Raw genomic sequence first — 19,708 nt, 5'->3', positions numbered from 1 at the left:
CTTATGCATATGGTCCTTTAAAATGGAAATAAAATTTTTGCTTTAGATTTCATAGCTGTAGATGGCAAAGATAAAATCTGGTATTCCTAACAAAGACACCTTTTTTTCCCAAAACAGTATTACAAAACAGGTATTTGGTCCTGGTTGTCCTGAGTGAGTATTTACTGTTATACCATGGATTAGTTATGTTTTCAGTAGGAGACTGAAAAAGAGTGTTTGATCCAGAAAGCAAACACACATACTAAAAACCACTCGTGTTTCCTGTAGACAATTTCGTAGACATTTCAGGCTGGTATGTGATACTTACTTCAATACCACATTGAAACTGTTGGCCATAACCTCTGGAAAAACTTTTCTAGAGAATTTAGGAAAAAAACCCAACTGATTTAAAATAAAGGTCCCTACTTACTTACTTGTAAGGCTTGAATGGAGAACCTGGAATCCCACAGTAGTTACTTTTTTTCCTCCAGTTTAAGAACACAGGTTTGAATGATCTTTTAATGCTTAATTCGTCAGAGGGGGAGGACAGATTTGAGAAAATGAAGTCAGAAATTTTTCTATGGATTTTATACACTTTACAATTGTGTGAGATTTTTGAGGTTCTCTTCCGTTTCACATAATATCGTTCTTCCTTTCTAGAAACCTTCTCATGGCTTTCAGAAAAACATGAAACTTGAAGTAGTTGACAAGAGAAATCCAGTGTTTATCAGAGTAGCAACTATTGTAGATACTGATGACTATAGAATAAAAGTAAGTTTTTTTTCTCTTACTGTACTATCCTGCTTGAGTGAGTGAGGAGTGTTTTGTAAAACCAAAAGCCTATAGTTGCAAAATTAAGCGCTGGAAGAAATGAGTCACATTGCTGTGTCCTGCTAAGCTTTTACTCATCCTTTTCACTGATTAATATGTGTATAATTCCTTTGGAATGGGTTGTTCTATTATCCTCTTAGTTACATTTGCTGATGTAGGTAATTAGAGAGCAGAGTGGAATATGTTAAAAAATTGCTTTGGGAGTAGTTGATGTAAAACAGTTGTCTATTCTATGAAGAAATGTGGTGATTTAGTACCAAGTGTTGAAGGGCTGCTGTGATATTTGTATTAGGGCCCATAAAATATTTGGCCTAGGTTAATTGAATCTGTCTCCATAAACTTCCAGGGAGAAGAGAGAGACAGAGATAAGGGAGATACAAAAAAAAGGACCCTCATCTCTGGTGCCTTGTCAGTGACTTCTCCAATTCTGAAGTTTATCTTAATTATGGACTTGAGATTGTATTAATCTCAGATAACATATTTTTAAGAAATTACAGTTTTACAGAAGTTGTATACTTGAATTATTTTTCTTTTATTGTACAAAACCAGTTTAGTCTCTGAAGCCCTTAACTGTTAGAAGGGCTAGCATGTTCCAGATAGCCAGTTAGATGGATATGAAGGATATTTATGTTTGCAGTTTGTACAGATTTATTAGGCATAGATGGTATTTCAAGCAGGAAATGCAGCTGACATTTCATTTTGAATCTGAATTAACTGATGGTAGGGAGTCATCAGAACTAATACCTTCGCGCCTACACATTTTCTATCTAAACTTTAGGTTGGTCATGCAAAAAACCAAACCAAGCCAAAACAAAAAAAACTCCCTTTCCAGTCTTAATTTATTAAAACGACAGGATTTGTAGCTTCTAGGGTGATAATTTGACTCTGTAGTGTTTGTTGAAGGAGCTCTGTTTGTGTGTGTCTGTGTGTACATGCATCCACACATACGTGCGTGAGAGATCTGAGCTATTTACTAGTACAGAGGTCAAGTAAGATTTGAAGATACCTGTCTTTCGCCTGAAAAAATGCATGTATCGCCCATAATGGTGTTTTTTTGGGAAGTCACATACTTCATTTTCTCTGCAGTTTCAAGTCCTTATCCTGTATAGTCTGGTTTTACTAATTTTACTAATTTACTAAAATTTTTACTTGTATGTATGTTGGGGGTTTTTGTTTTTTATGGATAAATGCCATTTTTTTTAGGCCTTTGCTTACTGCTTTGCTATTATTAAATCCTGTTCAAACAGGAGATTAAAAAATGTTTGGGGTGTGGGGGGGGAGTTGAGAGAGAAAATTGGCTTAATTTAAGTATTAACATGAGAACTAAACTTGCCTCCTTTATTCTTGGGATTTGAGCCTGATGATGCAAGACACAGTAAAGAGCCAAATGACACCCCTCTCTCTACTTCAGTGAGAATATGTCTGGGTCTAGAAGCTAACATACCTATATTTTTTTTGTGTGTAACATCAATAGTTCTCTTAAAGTGACTTCTCTAATGGATATGTCATTTTTTAGAGATTACTTAGGGAAACATAGAGAATTTTTCTGATCTAAAACGTGTTGTTCTCCTTTTTTATTTTAGGTCCATTTTGATGGCTGGGATAGTATTTATGATTATTGGACTGATGTAGATAGCCCCGATATCCATCCTGCGGGCTGGTGTACAAAAACCGGACACCCCCTTCAGCCCCCACTTAGTAAGAGAAATCACATTATAATGTAATGATGTTAAAAGGCACGTGTACTGAGCTATCTTTTTCCCTGCCAGTGCCAACCAAGGAAGAGTAGCAACTACAATATGCAAAATAATGTAAATGTGACATTTAGTGCAAAATCAGCAGTCAGTAATTAATCACTTTTTAGTAGATAGCTTTATTGACCCTTACTGTAGTGGAAACACAATGCTTCTCTATGCATAAGAACCACAGTCAAAATCTGAGGTAATGATGAAGATCTGTTGCATAAAATCCTGTCCCTCTTGAAGCCAGTGATGAAACTGCTCTGTCCCTCAGCAGGGGTACAGTATTGCTCTTAAAACCTCCTGTCCATGTCCTCTTGAAGGTTAGTGTGCTTTTTAGCTCAAAGGAGTCCAGACGGCACTGAGGAGACACTCCTTTCAAATGCTGTGGCAAATCCTCAAAAACAGCTAAGTTCCTTTTCTTCTTCAGCTGAGCCAAGAGGGGTTAATGGTGCCCATACTGAAGATAAATCGGACAGAAGCATGGCACCAATAATAATACTGCACCTACTGGTTTGCTCTCTCTGGGGATTTTGATTTACTTGTTGAAGAAGTGGGAGGTCTGGCACGAATAAGACTGAAGGTTGCAGAGAGAAGAGACTGTTGTGGTAAAGATAGACCTGCCTATGCCATTATGTTTCTGGGTAATGGTAGTGAAAACAGTTTAGCCAAACTTTGAAGACAGAATTTTTAATTGAGTGCTCTTCTCTGGGATTGTTTTACATTTTACTCTGAGGTGTGGTTTGCACAAGCGCTGAGTGTTCACAGCTGTAACTGAGATCAGAAAGAGCTGTGCTTGGAAAATAAGAAATGCTGAGCAATGCCACGTACGCTGAAACAATTAAATGTAAAATAACTGGGATAAGGCACGCACAGATTTTGTGAACGTGTTACCTGAAAATCTCTGTACCTCAGTTCAGTGTCTCTAAAATGCCAAGAAGAAATGTTTCCTATCAGGAGTGTGATCAGAGTACATGCATTAGTTTTCTGAGCACTCCAGTAGTACAGTGATGACTGCCTCTTAGGAAGTTAATCATTCTGCCTTCAAAGCAGGGTCTGAATAGAGTGCCATAAGTTCCAACGCACAAAGTGAATAATGAGGAGAAGATAGCGTGCTGCATATCTGCTTCTTAAACAGAGATGTGCATCCTTTGTGCTGAACGAAGTAACAGTCCAGTGGGAAAAAGTAGCCTGTGGCCACATAAGTAAAAACTGTATCATATGGCAAAAGAGCTGAATTAGCTTGTTGCATCTCTATTACTAAGATTGGAAAAAAAAATTACTTCCACCTAGGTTAAGATTTAAAATACATACATTCATTTCGTTGGAGACATTAAATGAAACAAAATACAGACACCCATTACGTACAACATGTCATCTCCTCTAGGTGCTGGCGTAGGAGACACTGTTCATATCTTTTAGCATGTGACCAGTGGAAGTGATTTTCTGATACGAGTTAAGCTACAAAGTGAAGACGGACAACGTGAGAGGAGGGAAAGTGACTGACTGTTAAATAAAAAAATAATAATTAACTGCACAAATACTATTAAAATAGGATGAACAACTTGACTTTGTATTATTACCATAGAACATGGTATAGAATATAGAATACTATAGAATACTATCAAAACATTAATATTGCTTCCAAGTAAGTTAAAGTTCACTTCAGGTTCTGTGAAAGGGTTTCAGAAGGAGTGAAGAAAATATTTTTGCAAGACGCAGTATTTTTTTCCTTGGTCAGTAAGATAGTCTTTTTAATGATGCGGTCCAGATCCCTGTCTTTAACACCAGAAGCTTGTGTGAACACTGCATGATAGCAATATTAGTCTAGAGCAGTTGTCATAATGGTCATACACTCCCAGAATTTATTACAGTATTTTCCCTTAAGATGTAGTGAAGTCGACATGATGGATTATGACCTTATTAGCAGCTAGGGAATTAAGAGCCATATATTGGTGTTGATTTTAACATTGTGTCACAGTGACACAAGCAGCAGCTTCTTGCATGAATATGAACAGCCAGTTGCAGCTCTTTTAAATTACAATTTTAGAGAGTTTGAATTTTTTAAGTGGAGAGAGAACATTTGTAGGGAGCTACTTTTTGCAAAACCAGACCATCAGTGAGGCAGGACTGCCCCGTACAAAAGCATCTCTATTAAGTTAACTCCTCTGAGTCCACTAACTTGTTACATTATAGGCATCAATTTTCATAAAGGCGGACACGATAAACATCTCTGTTCTCTCATCCATTGCACCATTTTAAAGCCTATAGAAGTCTTTGGGCTTCAGTGTAGTCATAGTGTTGTAATTTTAGCATAGGTGGAACATTTGTTAGAAAGTGCTGTCCTAATTATACATAATAATTCTCTGTCTGTCGCTATGCATCTGTGAGCAAGAATCTGTCTTTCATCTGGAAAAATTTATTTAAATAGACCTTTTTATGTCAGTATCATTATCTGTAGGGGGAGATACAAGTTCATGTCCTTTTCAAGTAAAACCAGTACTAGAGAGACAGTGTATGTTTGCAGATGTGCAGGAGGTATTCTCAGTTTCATATACTGGAGTAGGTCTGTCTCACTTTCACTTGCTGTGAAACTATGGCTTATATACTATGTTTGTTTGAGTGTCAGAGCTAGTTTTGACAGCGACATGCTTTAATGTCTCTGCAGATGTTATTGTTACAGGTTGCTGAAAATCAGATAGACACACAAATTCAGACAAGTAAAAATGCCAAAAATCTCCTGATGGCTTGTTCTTTTTAGAAGTGTTTTCAGCTTTTGTTTTCACCTCTTATTCACTGGAAAACTTGAGCTAAAAATGAAGACGGTCAGTACCCATTACGAACAGATCCCTGTCTTCAGGAACAGCAGGGTAACTTACTTTGTCTGTGCTCTTGCAAAGCAACTGGGTTCCAACTACATGTAGTTAACAGGAGAGAAATTTGAAGTCATACACTTCCTCCAAGATTTGCATTCTTTATGTAGATGTAGGTCTCATGTAGAGGTTTACTCATACAGAATAAAGTTATTTCTCCAGTGGATTAGATTGTTTGAATCTCCGTCATGTTTTTGTAGAATGCATTTTTAAAGTACGTTAAAATTAGGTTTTGTTTACTTATTTCTTCTTCATGTTTACTATGATACTCTGGTATTCCTGCATATTTATGTTACTTTTAAAGATTAGATGCTTTTTTATAATCTCAAATGTAATTTCCCCTGACATACAGGTCCCTTGGAATTGGTGGAAGCTTTAGAGCATGGAGGGTGTCCCACAGCAGGATGTAAGGGAGTTGGGCACATTAAAAGAGCGAGACATATCGGCCATCATAGGTATGTGCTATGAAGCTGTAATTTTATTCTTTCAGTTGAGTGATGTATGTACATGGGGTTTTTTAATTGTTGTTCACAACAAAACAGGTCTAAGATTGGAAAAAAATATGAAATCTTGTAAACCTAAATATGCAATGATTTCAGTTGCCATGGTGAGCATGCTGAAATAAACATTAGCAATCTGTAACTTCATTTCACCAGGGTGTGCCGACATAAGATTTGTTGAACATCATTTTTTGTCAGAATTGATAGATTCAGCTACTCTGTATTTTGTTCCTAAGAGGATTCCTCAGCTTGCTGTTCAGATTGCAAAACGTAACAGACAGTTATGTATAAAGCAATAACTTTTGAGCCTTTTGAAATATGACGCCACTAATTTTATTATCGCTTGGATGTTTTTGTTCTGCTTGATTGGTAGGGATGAGGATTTGCTTGTTGGCTTGGAAAAAGGCTAAAAAGGAAATTCCGGTTAATGTATTCCCAAATGACAGCCCGAACAACTTGCTGTTAGTTTGTACCTAGTATTTCTAAAGATGCTTTTGTTGAATATCTTCTGAAATATAATACAGAAATGTGGACATCCCAGGCTCTCCTGGAGCAGAGTTGACATAGGGAGAGCAGTAGCATGGGAGAATGGAATGAGGGGGCAGAGAGACAATGACAGAGTAAATGGGAAACATTTACTAAGTCAAAATTCTATTATTTTAAAAATAGTTACAATATGAGGTGAATCCTGAATATTTCTGTAAGGGTTATACAGTTCATGTGACATGTTAAGCTGAGAATTAAGTATTATAAGTATCACCCTATTACCTTTTTTCAAATCAGAGCTTCCAGAAGTTTTCTTGGCATTTTGCCATTACACAATCATAAAATTCTCAAATGTCATATCACTTTGTGCTTTCTGCTCTCCATATGGTTAGAGGATTGCTCTTTGGTATTTGTCTATTAATATTTTTTAAGTATATTATTAAACTATTGTGGTCCAAGAGTTAGCTCTGCAATCTTTTCATGATTTTGGTAAGAGAATTATGTCCTGTTGACTAGAATTATGCTACAAGGTTTTGATGGCATATCGACAGGTTGAAGTCCTGACTGATCCCTAACAAAAATACCTGCCAGCAAAACTCACTGTGTTGTTACATGTTTAGTGTGCAAAAGTCATCTTTTGCTGCAAGATCTGCATCTTTTGCTTCTTTCCTATCTACAGCAGGGGCATTGTGTTTGCATTATTCGGAGCCAGAAGAACTCCTGATGCTAGTGCAAGCTTTATCTCCAGGAAGGGATGTGGCTAGGTTAGCTCCAGTGACAAAAGCTGTTGCAGTATGAACTGTGGTGGTGGTGTCATGCCACAGTATGCCGCGTTGCTGTCTGTCAGATTATTCTCACCCTTTTCCTTCTGTCTCTTTCTGTCCATGTTCTTTTTCTTTGGTTAGCCTTTTTCAGTTTTTCTGCCTTCCCTTTTGAGAACCTTTGTTGCACTCAATCAGCAGGATAACCCCTTAGACAGTCAAATTAGTACTTATGAGGTTACCATCCTTCAGTTAGCATATGGTAACCTACTGCGTTCTTCACACTGCAAATGTGAAGTAAACTAGACTTGCCTAAAAAGCTTCCTGTCTGCTTAGCTGAAATCCATTTCATTTCGTATTCTAGTAGACTGAGTCTTATATGATTTATTAATGTACCTGATCTGTAAGGCAGTAAGTTCCAATTCCGAATATTATCTTCCTTTACTATGTGCTGTCTCAATTACTTAGATCCAGGTGAACATACCCATTCTTAGCCCAAGGCAGAATCTTTTTAAAAAAAAAAAAAAGAAAAAAAAAAAAGAAAAGAAACCAGAAGTGAACGTGTCAGAAAAGCTTTTAATTTATGATCCCTCTAAATAAACATTGGCACTAAAACTTCTAATGTTTCACCGGGAAGGGATGAGTAAGAGCTATATGTCTTGTTAGTTCATGTAGCCTTTGCTTTTATAACTAGATTTTTCCATGGTATTTAAAGTTGTTATACTTACTCATCCTGAACATTAAGAAAAGAAATAAACTCATGGCAATCTCTTGTGTTTTATTTTTACTACAGTCTTAGCAATCCTATTATTTGCACATTAACTGATAGTTCTATGGGGTAAAAATACAACCAGAGAGATTTTGTTGATCATAAGACAGGTATTTGCTGTCTCGTAGCAAATAAATTAACATCGTTAAGTATCTTATTCACTCACTATATTGGTTTGCCCTCTGTGCCGATACTGTGGGTTTTTTTTCTTGAGCATTTCTGAGGAAAATAATGAGATCTTTTGTTTATCTGGAGTCTACAGACTTGAGGATCCAGGTCACCCCAAAAATTCTGACATTGTACCATCACATTTTTCCTGAATTAACAAAGACATTTTGAAATTGGTATAATTATCCACGTCAGGTAGCAGTCCCTTGGCTCTTTTATCTTGGCAACCTTGAAATGTATTTAACCGTGCTTATCTTTTTTTTTCATGATGAGGTGCAATGTCTATCTACAGCATAAATGCCTGTGTGCAGAAAAGATGATAATTTAAAATGCTAAGTAGTTTTGAAATAATTTTGAGAGCTTGTTCCTTAGGAACCAGATGAAAGCTTCAGTGATTAATTATGTAGTGGGGTTAAATCATTTACTTTTTGGAAAAGGTGATGTTAATAAGGACTTGGTTCCTATCACCAGTTGATCTGGGGTTTTGTGCTGCGCAGTTGAAACTGAGACTGATGTGCAGGTTGGTAGCATATTGCAGATCACCTGCATATTTATGATTGTGAATTGTATGCTCTCTGATGTTGAATGCGTGCAATAATTTTCAAATCTGTCGTGGTTCGGGCTGGGCTGGCCGCTAAAGCGAACGACAATCAGCAATGCGGAGCGGTCGGTTGTAAGCAGGTCGTTAGCATTTTGGGTCAACTCTCCATGAATAAAGATTTTGACCAGAAATTTTACGTGCATTATGTGTAAGCTGAAGGGAACTGGATGTGCTGTGGTGGAGACTGTGTTGTAAGAGAACCACAGCGCAGAAACGCGGGAAAACCTCACCTCAGCAGGATGTCACACCTATTTACTCAGTGTCTGCTGAAGTAATTCTGGTCTGATTTTGATGCCAGTTTCAAGTTTTGTTTTATCTTTTATGTAAGGCCATTGGCCCCCACCAAATCCGTTATAAGCTACGTGAGTCAGGTTCAGACTGTTGAAGCAGCTTTCTCCTAAGAAAGAATGCTTTGATGATAAACATGTGTTGTAAATTGGGAAAGAGAACATTTGTATCGCTTGTTCCCAAACTGGTTAAAAATGTTTTTATAGTCAGCTGAAGTAAAGACATGACTTAACAGAAGTCCAGCAGAAAATAACATCCCTCGCATGTTGTCAGGACCTTTTTGCTGGATGTTTCTTACTAGTCATGTATCACTACCGGCAGATGGACGTGGGCTGCTCTAGATGAAGTCTAAGCCATCAGCTAGTCCAGTCTGTTTGTTTAACCCATTAAGGAAGATAGTTCAGGTAAATCCGGGTGAATTTTTCTGGAGCTGCCATACAGCCTCATCCCGCGGCAGTGCTTGGCAGTAAACTGCACCTGAAAGGCAATGAGGAGCCGGGGTTGGGAACATTTCCAACCAGTACAGCTAAACCAGGAGAGTTGTCTGTGGTTTCACGCAGGTTTGCAAAAGCAGTCTTAAAGACTAATAATCTATATTTAAAAAATACTGCAATATTAACTTTCTTTTACCAAACAGAGTACCACCTCAGTCTCCTTCTTCAGGTTAATAGAGAATCCTGGTTTATGTTCCTTTCGGATGTTAGGTGTAACTGATGCTGAGTAATCCGTTTGGACCCTGTGTTTCAGAAACTTTGCGTACTACTACAAGATGGGAGCATCTCCAGATGTCTGGAGAAGACTAAGGTCCATGCCCACACATCAGTAGCCCAGTTTATCCTACCTTCCTTTAACTTTAGAGAAAAACGACATGTGTGTAATCCTACCTAGAGATAGATTGTGGGAGTGATAGAAGAGCAGTTGCAAAATGACCACAAATGAGATATGCTGCCTTGATACTTTTGCTCCATCGGACACTTCTGGAAAGGGCTGATTATGTACAACCTGTGCTGATTTGAAAATTCCAGGCCTGTGATCCCTGGAATTCTTCAGAATGGTATACAAGAAGTAGTAACCGTTGCATTGGGTTTTTCCTTTATTGATCTTTCCTGATTTGATAAAAACCAGAAGTTTATTTTAGTGCTCAGTTTTTATGCAGCCTGTGCAGGACTCTGGGAACACTGACTCCCTTTTCTCAGAAAACTGCGTTATGGACATATGTATTGTCAGCCATTCTGCTGCCATTTCAGTAGGATGCAAACTGTACAGCAGATAGCTGATTGCTGTGCATCTTGATCCTTCAGCATTTAGAGGTGGCTGATTACTCTCTTGTGCAGTGGCGGAGGGGGGTCAGGTGATGTTAATGTGAATATTTGTTTGCTGAAACATGGGTTGAGCCTACTGAAGCAGCTCAGATGATAATTGAATATCTTTGTGTAGGACTGGTTTCAAAGCTGAAGCAGCGCTGGAGGGTATACAGCCCTGTCAGATGTGTAGTAGAAGTTTCAAATTGGGTACCTGCTGCTGCTTCCACTTGCTATGCTCACTGTGCCCCTGGCAGACCTTGGTACCCCCAAGTCAAGGACATCTAGCCATTTTGGAAACTAGCTTCCAAACCTCTGCTGCGTGCTGAGGCAAACTGCAAGCTGGAGCAGAAATCCAGGTTTAAGTTGACAGAAGAGTTAAAAATCCTAATTTAATACTAAATAACATAAACATCAAGACTTCTGAGCCCTTGAGATGAGTTGTCTCTAAAACTAACAGTCCTGCATAAACCAAATACTTCTATTATGTAGGAATAACAAGATTAATTTTTTCTTCTTTGTAGTAGACAAGTTAAACTGAACTGAAAGCTGGAGGCACTGATACCTAGGAGGATTTACTGATTGATCCGAAGCCATGTAACTCGTACACAGGTTCATTCATGCTGTGTTTTGTTGAAACAAAGCCAACAGTAGAAACCATGAGGGTTCTTTGTTGCCCCAAGTAACAGTAACATCAAAGGACTATCGAGGAGTTTTTAAAAAATGATACAGCAACTTGAATGATTAATTAAAAAGAAAACCTCATCTGAATCCAGTGTTCTAAAGCATCGTTAATATTACAACTATTGTTGACGGAAATTGTCATTCAACTTCTCTTTTTCCAGAAAATACTAAAGGAAAAGGCAGTATATAAACAGGCAAGTTCTAATGAAGGACTGAATTTTGAGGCTTTTTCTTGATTTTTTAATTTGAAACATATTAATGGTGTTGGTAAACGGACGACCTGCTGAAGATGAAGTTGTATTGTCAGATTTCATTGCAGGGTAAGGCTTGTTTAATAGCACACAACTGAAGGTAGATACCACATTGGTGGTGTTTAGTGTTTCCTTGAGACAACTCTCTTAACTGCTTAAAAACACTAAGCCTCAAAACACCGCTGTGACCATAGGAAGCCAAAAGAAGATTACATTCTTTGCCTTACAGCGATGGCAGAACTGAGATTAACCAATATATTCCTAAGTTTCTGATAACTGTATTTCATCACAGTGGTATGAGTTTGTCACAGCAAGAACTTAAATCCCACTAGCATTGGCTCCTTAAAACCTTTTTCTGAATAGAAGCCTGTATCTTTCATCTTCTAGTTCATTTGAAAGGGGAAAAAAAGACATCATTGTGATAGATGCAGCAATATAAAGACTTGAGAATATAAAACAACTTCTCCTCTTTCCTAGCATTCCTCTTTTCTTCCCCATCTTTCAGTTCATGTTTTTTTGTTCTTTTAAGACATCTGGCAGAGACTAGTCCTAAGACAGACAAAACCAGTAGGTTGAAAAATAAATGTAAGTAGAGGTATATAAATATATCTAAAATAAAATGCCAAATGCTGCTTAAGAGAAATTAGAAATAAAACTTAAATGCTCCAAGTTAAATTTTTCTTTGTGTATTCTGTCCCGTATCTTTAAAACACTTTCATTAACAAAAAAATACCCTATTTCAAGTGTAGTGCTTTAGAGTCCAGCCACCCATTTGGCTGTATCTTGTTCTGCAATGTAAACTTCTGGTATGAGGGTTCTCATGGCAAAAAACTTCAGTGCCTGGGACTACCACCCAGTTCCTCAGAGGGCAGCAAAGGTAACTGTTCTGTGTAGACCCTGTGGGGAAGGATGGCTGTCTGTCCCTTGAAAACACTGTACAGGCTGTTGTGGAACACCATCTGTTTGGAATGGCCTTAAGCAGGGGTCTCATCTTGATTAGAAAAGCAGAAATCGCATTTTTCCTCCATAATTCAAGTTCAGCACAGCTATACAAGGATTAAAAAAAGAGAAGACGTTGATACTGGCTTGTTTTCAAATGAACCAACTGATAAAGTCAGGCATGCCCTTGGACTTCTGTGTCGATAACCCCAGCAAGGAGTGACTGACTTGGCCTGTGTGGCCTTAAGGGATTTTCTCCTTTTATGCTACTGCTGAGAGAAATGTAAATTTCCACCAACTTTTTGTTTATGTTGGTCAGACCAAAATTAGATTACTAATAGTGGTCCAATCTCGTGATAGAAGTTGATTCATACACACTGTGAATCCAGAGCTTCATCGGTAAAGGCAAAGGAGAATGTATGGCACATTTTGAATAGAAGTCTTTTTTTTTATTCTGTACTTTGTAAAACGAACATGATAATCAAATCTGTTGTTTTTCTGTTTGGTTTTTGGAATTTGGAGGTGGCAGGGCGTACTGCTGGCAAGGTAGACTTGTTTATATTAGACAGTTCTGTTTGGAAATCATGCATGTAACAATCAGTGAAACAAGTACAACATTGCAGTGGTTTATGGAAAGGCAGATAGTTACATTCTTGAAAAGAATAAACGAAGTCCCAGGACATGGGGTTTTTACATTTTACCATTGTAGAGGTCCTTGTAATAATGCAGGTAAGTAGGAAGATGTAGTTTTAGATCATAGTTAGTATCATGGCTTATGAACCACAAATAGAGCATTACGTTTAGTACAGCCTCTCCTGTATCTTACATAGAGATTTGAAGACTGAGCATGTTGTTATTCACTGTTGTGGCATATATATACACCTTTCATAATTTGGGATATTATCTGTGAAGTGTGAGTATGTAGCCTGACTAATCAGTTGAACTTTGCATTGCATTCTTCTAAAGACAAAATCCTAGTTCAGCCTGGTGTGTTTTCTGTTGCTGTTCTTCCCTTTCCTACCTTTTGTGGGAGGTATGACTTTCATGTTTGTTAGAGTCATATTTACAAGTCATTGTCAAAGCACGGTGTCAAATTCTGTCTCTAGCTGGAGTGAGGTGAAATAGGGAGCACTGAATGATAGGAAAAGTACATCACAAGCCTGTATCACAAAATGGCATTTGCTGCAGTCGGAGGATGTGCGCCATTCCTCATACTGTGGCCTTGCAATGCAGCATCTGTGTGGATATTACATAGTAGGAATAACCATGGGAATATGATTTTGTTTGGAGAGAGGTGAGTATGGTCAGAGGCATCCTGTATATTATGTATAAAATACTATTAAAGGCATGAGAAAGCAGGCTAAACATTCGTCAAGCAATTTTCAAGAATGTATGCTTTAATATAAAGTAATACAATTTGTGTTACGTAAGTTGCTGCCAAAAGGAAATGGGAAAAACATTCAGGTTGAGGTTTTTAATCAGTGGACTTACTAACATTTTAAAGTACGACTACTTACTGCATTTTTTTTTTCTAATCTTGATATTAATTGATTGCATCTGCTTCTAGAAAACTGGTCTCTGATGTCTTTTCATTTGAACTGAATGAAGTCAGTAAGTGTCTGAGAATAAGGAGGCATTTCTCTTCTTCAACTTCTAGCGCGGTCAGCTGCCCGTACTCAGAGATGAACTTGAACAAAGAAAGCCTCTTACCTGACCGGTTGAGTGGGGAGATGCCTGCGGCCAGTCCTGTCCCCAGAAACCGAAAAGTAGAATCAAGTGAAAGATCCACCTCTCCTGTAATCAAGTAATTACAATTGAAGCAACGTCCGTGACTAACAGCAGTACTTTATTTCAGTGTTCTGCAACATGATTTGTAGCTGTGTAATGGCCGGATGGTTTCAGAAAGGCTTGCCTGTTAATCTACGTTTTCATTTACAGCGAAGAAGTGGTTTCATCAGTGCTTATCGAAAAGGTCACTGGGCTGTCAAAGACTGATACTGATTTTACTATGTGTGATTTAACAGGAGTTCGGTTTCATCTTCAGTGTAACTATCTAGACTACTAAGTGGTTAATTGGAATTTAAAATTGATTGTTTGCCAGTTGGTTTCACTTAAGAAAGTTATTTATTTGTGTTTCTTTTGTTTGCTGGGGTGGCCTTATTGACGTGACTGTAAATTAGTGTTGCTCTTTCAAGAATAGCCACTATCAATTCTGTTGTTATTGTGGGAGTGGGGAATCAAATTACTGGGGGTGAGTTTTGCAAGAACGATTCTGAAATCTGTAGCTGAAACTTCTAGCAGGAGCCATTGGGAAAAAAAGAAAAGGGATGTGGTACCAGGATGATGATTATCTATCAGAAATTGTGGACACTGACTCCTGTGCATATTTTGGACTGTGGGGGTACATAGAGATTTTAAGAAGGAAAGGAAAAGAAGAGAGGCTTCCCATTCTTTTCAAGGGCTACATTAAAGTAAATGTGAAAATGTGAATGTTCGTAGAGAAGATTTCCATTTCCCGCTGTAATGACCACATATTTTCAATAGATGGTATTTTAAATGACATTCTCAGGGACAGTTTCAGCTTCATACTTTAAAAACCAAAGTATTCAGCTGTCAAAGAGCGCTGCCTGGTTCGACTGTTCTTATAAGTGTAGGGTTCTAGAAATCTGAAGTGACTTAGTTACCCTTTGAGAGGTACCTGGGTAGCGTCCCAGTGAAGCCGGTAACAGTTTGAGCAGTGTTTTTTGTGGCAGGGACAGTGTCAAGTGCTACTTTTTTCATTGTCCCAATTAAGAGACCGCATAACATTTTGAATGGGTCCTGATTGTTTAGCGGTATATCATGGAAGGGAGAGAAGGGGTAGGAGGAAAATTATACCTCATAGTTTTCTGGTGTTACAAATATTTGAAGTGGGTAGCTTATTATCAAAAATAACAGTAGGCAAATTCTATTCCTGTTAAATTGCCAAAACGTTTTACCTTTGATTTCACGAGAAGGAGACTTCTGAAAATCCTAGGTATACAATTTTGTTGGTGGCAAGTAACTTCTTAAAACACAAAAAAACCTTGTATTTCTTCAATTACACTGATGATTCTTTACCCATAGAGAAAATAAGTTAAGCAACAACTCAGGTGCTCTTGGTTTTAAACATTTTGTTAATTTGTTTTAAACAGTGACAGAAAATGCCCCAGCCCTGGTCATGTAGGTATGAAATCTTCATCTCACAATCGATCATCTGGGAAAACTGTACCAGAAGCAGCTAAAGAGGAAGATGCAGAAAGTAAATCTCCTTGCAAGAAGCCCCTGTTATGTGATACGAAAGAAAAGAAGGCACCTGGGTAACTATCAGTTCCTTTCAATGTATGACTTGTTTGGAGATGATCAGTTTAAAATGCAGTTTACCGGCAGTGCAGTACAGTGATTTGTCCATGGAACTCTTGGAAGCAGTGGAGAAGGATGTGGAAGTTCTTCAGCTGTCTTTATATTAGAAATAGGGGGGAAGGGAGTGTCACAATGTATTTTAGAAATAAGAAATGCGTGTCAGAGAGGAGAGGAAAAATACTACAAGACAGAGAAATTATTGGAAGTTGAGATCCTTCTTCCCTGCCTCTGTGTACAAATATTTTACTGTATATGTATGAATATTATCTTTATGAAGACCTAAAATAACAGATACATGTGCTATCTGTTCACTGTATTGAGTCGTTTCCATTCAGACCATAACAGCCTTGTGCCAGCTTTGAACTAGCCAGAGGCTTTTCAGTTTGTGTTTGAACTGTGTGAATACACTGATCACTGTCTGCATTTTATCATCTATCTTTCCACATTCTTTATGTATCCAGCATAGTCAGAGAGGACTTTTAGTTGAATAAACTTCCTTTGAAAAAGGCATGAAAAATAGTGTTCGCAACATTAGGTACATGTGAACTGCTAGACTTATAAAATATTGAGCATCTGGTTATTGCAATACCCAGTGGATCTTTTTAGATGTGTATTCAAAGTACACATGCATAATTGAAGACATAGATATGTATACTTGTGTGCTCTTTAGCTGCTGAGCTCATAGTGTGGATTTAATTGTGTTTGACTTCAGTACAGTTTTGTATACCTTCATATTGCAGGTAATCTTCTGTTTCATAGAAGTACTTGATTGAGGAACCAAGCAAATATGAAGCCAAACATGAGATTTATTTTGTTGTGTTAAATCTAAGTGGTGCTTAACTAATTTCCGGTTCCATGTACTCCTTTTCTTTTTTTTTTTTTTTATTTTTTTAACCAGCAAGAGGTATCTGTGAATACAAACAACTATACTAGAAAAATTTGGTTTGCAAAAATATGTGTGTAAAAACTGCAGTCTGTCCCTCTGGAATGTTCCTGAGGTGCCTGCAGCATCTTTACACTATCTTCAGAGTAGCAAAAAAAATTCACTGTAAGAGGATTTCCATTCTGGAAATATTTACAATTAAGGAAGGTGAATAGTCTGAATAGTCATGCTCGGGAGTCAAATGGTACTACCTCTTTAAAGAAAAGTCAATTTATCTTGCAACCCCTTCCACAAAACCTTCAATTCATTATACTAACTTGTATTTAACTAGTGAGATAATATTTATGGCTGTATGTTGCTAATGAAAATTGTCCTCAAGAAAACAGGAAGATCCATGTTTCCTCACAGGTTTTGGTGATCTCCTTTGTGCTGAATTACAGTATTCATTTACTTTGGCTTTGGAATTAATTGCACTACTTTTGTAGCATCTTACTTTAGAAGTTTTCGGTGTTTGTGGATGTTAGGAAAATAATTTTTAAGTAAATAAATGCAGGTGGTATTTCTGAGGAAGATACTGTGGAGAAGTCCTTTGTGGCACAAGAAGGCATGCCTGCTGAATGCATTCCACTGGCACTGCTTGTCATACCATTATTATTTGTGTCCTCCCATACTACAAAAGCTGGATTTTCTGATTTGTTCTGTTCATTTTGTACCATTAATAGTGTGTTAAATATATTTCTCTTGATGTCAGTGAACCTGCAGCTCCTAGCTGATTTATTCCCAAATGCTTACATGTATTAAATAGTATTAAATATATAAATCATATTTAATAGTACAAATGTAAACAATTGAATTAAACAGGTCTGTTTCTCTTTGTATTTGTGTTTTGAGGTTAGCAAATATTGATGCCTAACAAGGTGGTGGCTCTAGGTTGGCTTTTTATCTGTGTTTGGGACGTTTGTAAAGGGGTTCTTGTTGCCTGCTTCTCTGGTAGATAGTAAAGCATGAGTTCATGTAGTGGGCTTTTTTGTAGTCTTGACTTTTAAATCATTCTGTCTGGTGCCTAATTTTACAAAATGTTCATTATGTACTTAGTATCTCTGAGAGCTCTGCATCTGTGATGGTTTAGCAAGAACTGGCCAAAGTATTCTCATGTTCTTTAAAGCAGAAGGAAATAAATATAGACGTAATGTCAGCAAGTTCATACAGGCTTCATTTCTGGAAGAAACCAGGCTGGAAGTACCTTCTGAAGGCAGAGTTTAAAAAGCAACTTCCCAGGGGCTGACTTTAAGATGCAAATGCACCCACCCCCCTTTGAGAAGTTCTGTTGCTCCACCTCTCTTGCCCCATTTTTCCCAAGAGGGGGAAGGCATCCCCTCTTTGCAAATGTTTGCACTGGCAAAGCTGAGGGAGCAGCCGCGGTCAGCAGGCAAAGAGTGGCTCTTTTTGCTGGATAAGAAGTAAAGCAAAAACAGTAACAAAAGAATACAGATATTTTCAGTGGGATCATTAATGGCTGCACAGGTATAGTACAGGATTTGGGGTGGGGTGGAGATGAAGGTTGGGAAGAGAAAAAGGAGTAGGTGATGTTTCAGACAGCTCCTGAAAATAACCTGGGTAACCAGTGAGGCTTTGTAGAAGATGCAGCTATATATGTATTCTTCGCTTTTCCCATCTTCTGCCCTGGATTTGTATATTTTTCTGGTTTCAGTTATGAAGTTGAGTGTGTTGGTGTGATTTACGTAATCTTAGTGTAGACTACTCTTGAGCCTTCATTGCAAAATTCATGTCAATACTCATGCCATCTGTGTAAGTCAGAAATTAGATCCTCTCTTTTTTTATTTTATGATGATACAACATCATTTGTGTGGGAATCCTGGTGTGTTAATAGCATTGTTAGCAAGAGATGTCATCATGCTTAGTGATTTTTATGATGTATTAATAAAAAATGAACATCTTATTTTCCTCAGTGGAGTACTACAAACAAAGGACTCCATAAAGAACAAAGAGTGTGAAGAAGAGGAGACAGAAAATAAGCTGCTCATTTCAAATGAAGTTAAAGGTAAATTGGCAGTACTTCATTTGTTTCGTATTAAAATCTGCAGAACTAAAGGAATGTGATATTCCTTGAAACTCTTCATGAAACTGCTTTGCAACTTATTTTCCACATTCACTATTGGTGTCCAAAAATTTCTTGACAGCAACACTTTTAACACTGTATTTCTTTATCTTGTAATCATCAAAGGCTTTGCCAAGAACTTTATCGCAGTTGTAAAGATGAGTGCAAAATGAATACTGGTATAAAAAGTTTAATTTCAAGAACATTTTTCCACTGACTTTTAAAAATAGGTAATTAAACCAGTTGAGTTGTGAAGGTATAACGTTCGATTATTGCTTCAAAAGTGTATTGAAAGAAAGTTAAAGCATTTACACGTTACAGGCATAATGCAAAGTTTATGTGACTTACTCAACCCAACCTCAATCTGTTGTGCAGTCTGATAGTTTCCAGCAGCCCATATGCAGAACGGGCGCCTTCTTTTTCGTGAGTGTTACAGAGGGATTGCTAAAATTTTCACTTCACTTAAAAACTGGAGACAGTCCAGTGGAGGGCCACCAAGATGAAGGACTTGACATACGAAGAAAGGTTGAAGGAATTTGGGAAGGGAAGGTTTGGAAGAATCTAGTCACAGTCCTCAAGTAACAAAAAGGTAGTTATAGAGAAGATGGAGGTACCCCTCTCCTCCAGGATGCACAGTGGTGGGGAAAAAAAAGGAATGGACACAAGTCGCTTCAAGGGAAATTCTGTCTGAATGTGAGGAAGAAACTTCTCACCGTGAGAACAGTAGGAATAGGCCTCCCAGAAAAGAGGTGGAATCTCTCTTGCTGGAAATATTTGGGACTTGGCTTGACAGTGCCCTAGATAACTTAGTCTAATGCCCTGCTCTTAACAGAAGGTTGCATCATATGGTCTCCAAAGGTTCCTTCCAACATGGGCTTTTGTTTGGTTCAGTGATTCTGTGTGGTTGTGTGTACTGCTGTGTCAAAACTCTTGACTGTTCACTGATGTAGTTGGACAGATTGAGGTAGCTGTTCATTTCTATCCTCAGTGTTTAGACAGAAGACAGCACAAATCCAGAATGTCACAGTCTTGTATTTGATGATTATTTTGCGTGTGTGAAACTTAGTGTGTTGGGCTAGTTACTGGACTCAGTCAGTCAGTGCATTGTTTCAGTACAGCTTTTGCTGCAACAAATTTTTTAACTCATGCAAGTTC

At 37.8% G+C, this 19,708-nt stretch overlaps 1 protein-coding gene across 4 annotated transcripts in view; it reads left to right on the top strand.

Annotated features, from left to right (window-relative positions):
- The window catches only part of L3MBTL3 (L3MBTL histone methyl-lysine binding protein 3), an 81,443-nt gene that overhangs the window by 52,940 nt on the left and 8,795 nt on the right, over positions 1-19,708 (top strand). For all 4 annotated transcript variants that reach the window (XM_063329619.1, XM_063329620.1, XM_063329618.1 and 1 more), the window contains exons 14-19: positions 640-750; positions 2,394-2,508; positions 5,775-5,877; positions 13,828-13,974; positions 15,344-15,508; positions 18,405-18,496. In XM_063329619.1, the coding sequence (XP_063185689.1) occupies positions 640-750; positions 2,394-2,508; positions 5,775-5,877; positions 13,828-13,974; positions 15,344-15,508; positions 18,405-18,496 (733 nt within the window). The remainder of the gene's footprint in view (positions 1-639; positions 751-2,393; positions 2,509-5,774; positions 5,878-13,827; positions 13,975-15,343; positions 15,509-18,404; positions 18,497-19,708) is intronic.

This window comes from Chroicocephalus ridibundus, chromosome 3 (assembly GCF_963924245.1).
Source record: "Chroicocephalus ridibundus chromosome 3, bChrRid1.1, whole genome shotgun sequence".
In the NCBI taxonomy this organism is placed as follows: Eukaryota; Metazoa; Chordata; class Aves; order Charadriiformes; family Laridae; genus Chroicocephalus; species Chroicocephalus ridibundus.
This window is presented reverse-complemented; position numbering and strand designations above follow the sequence as displayed.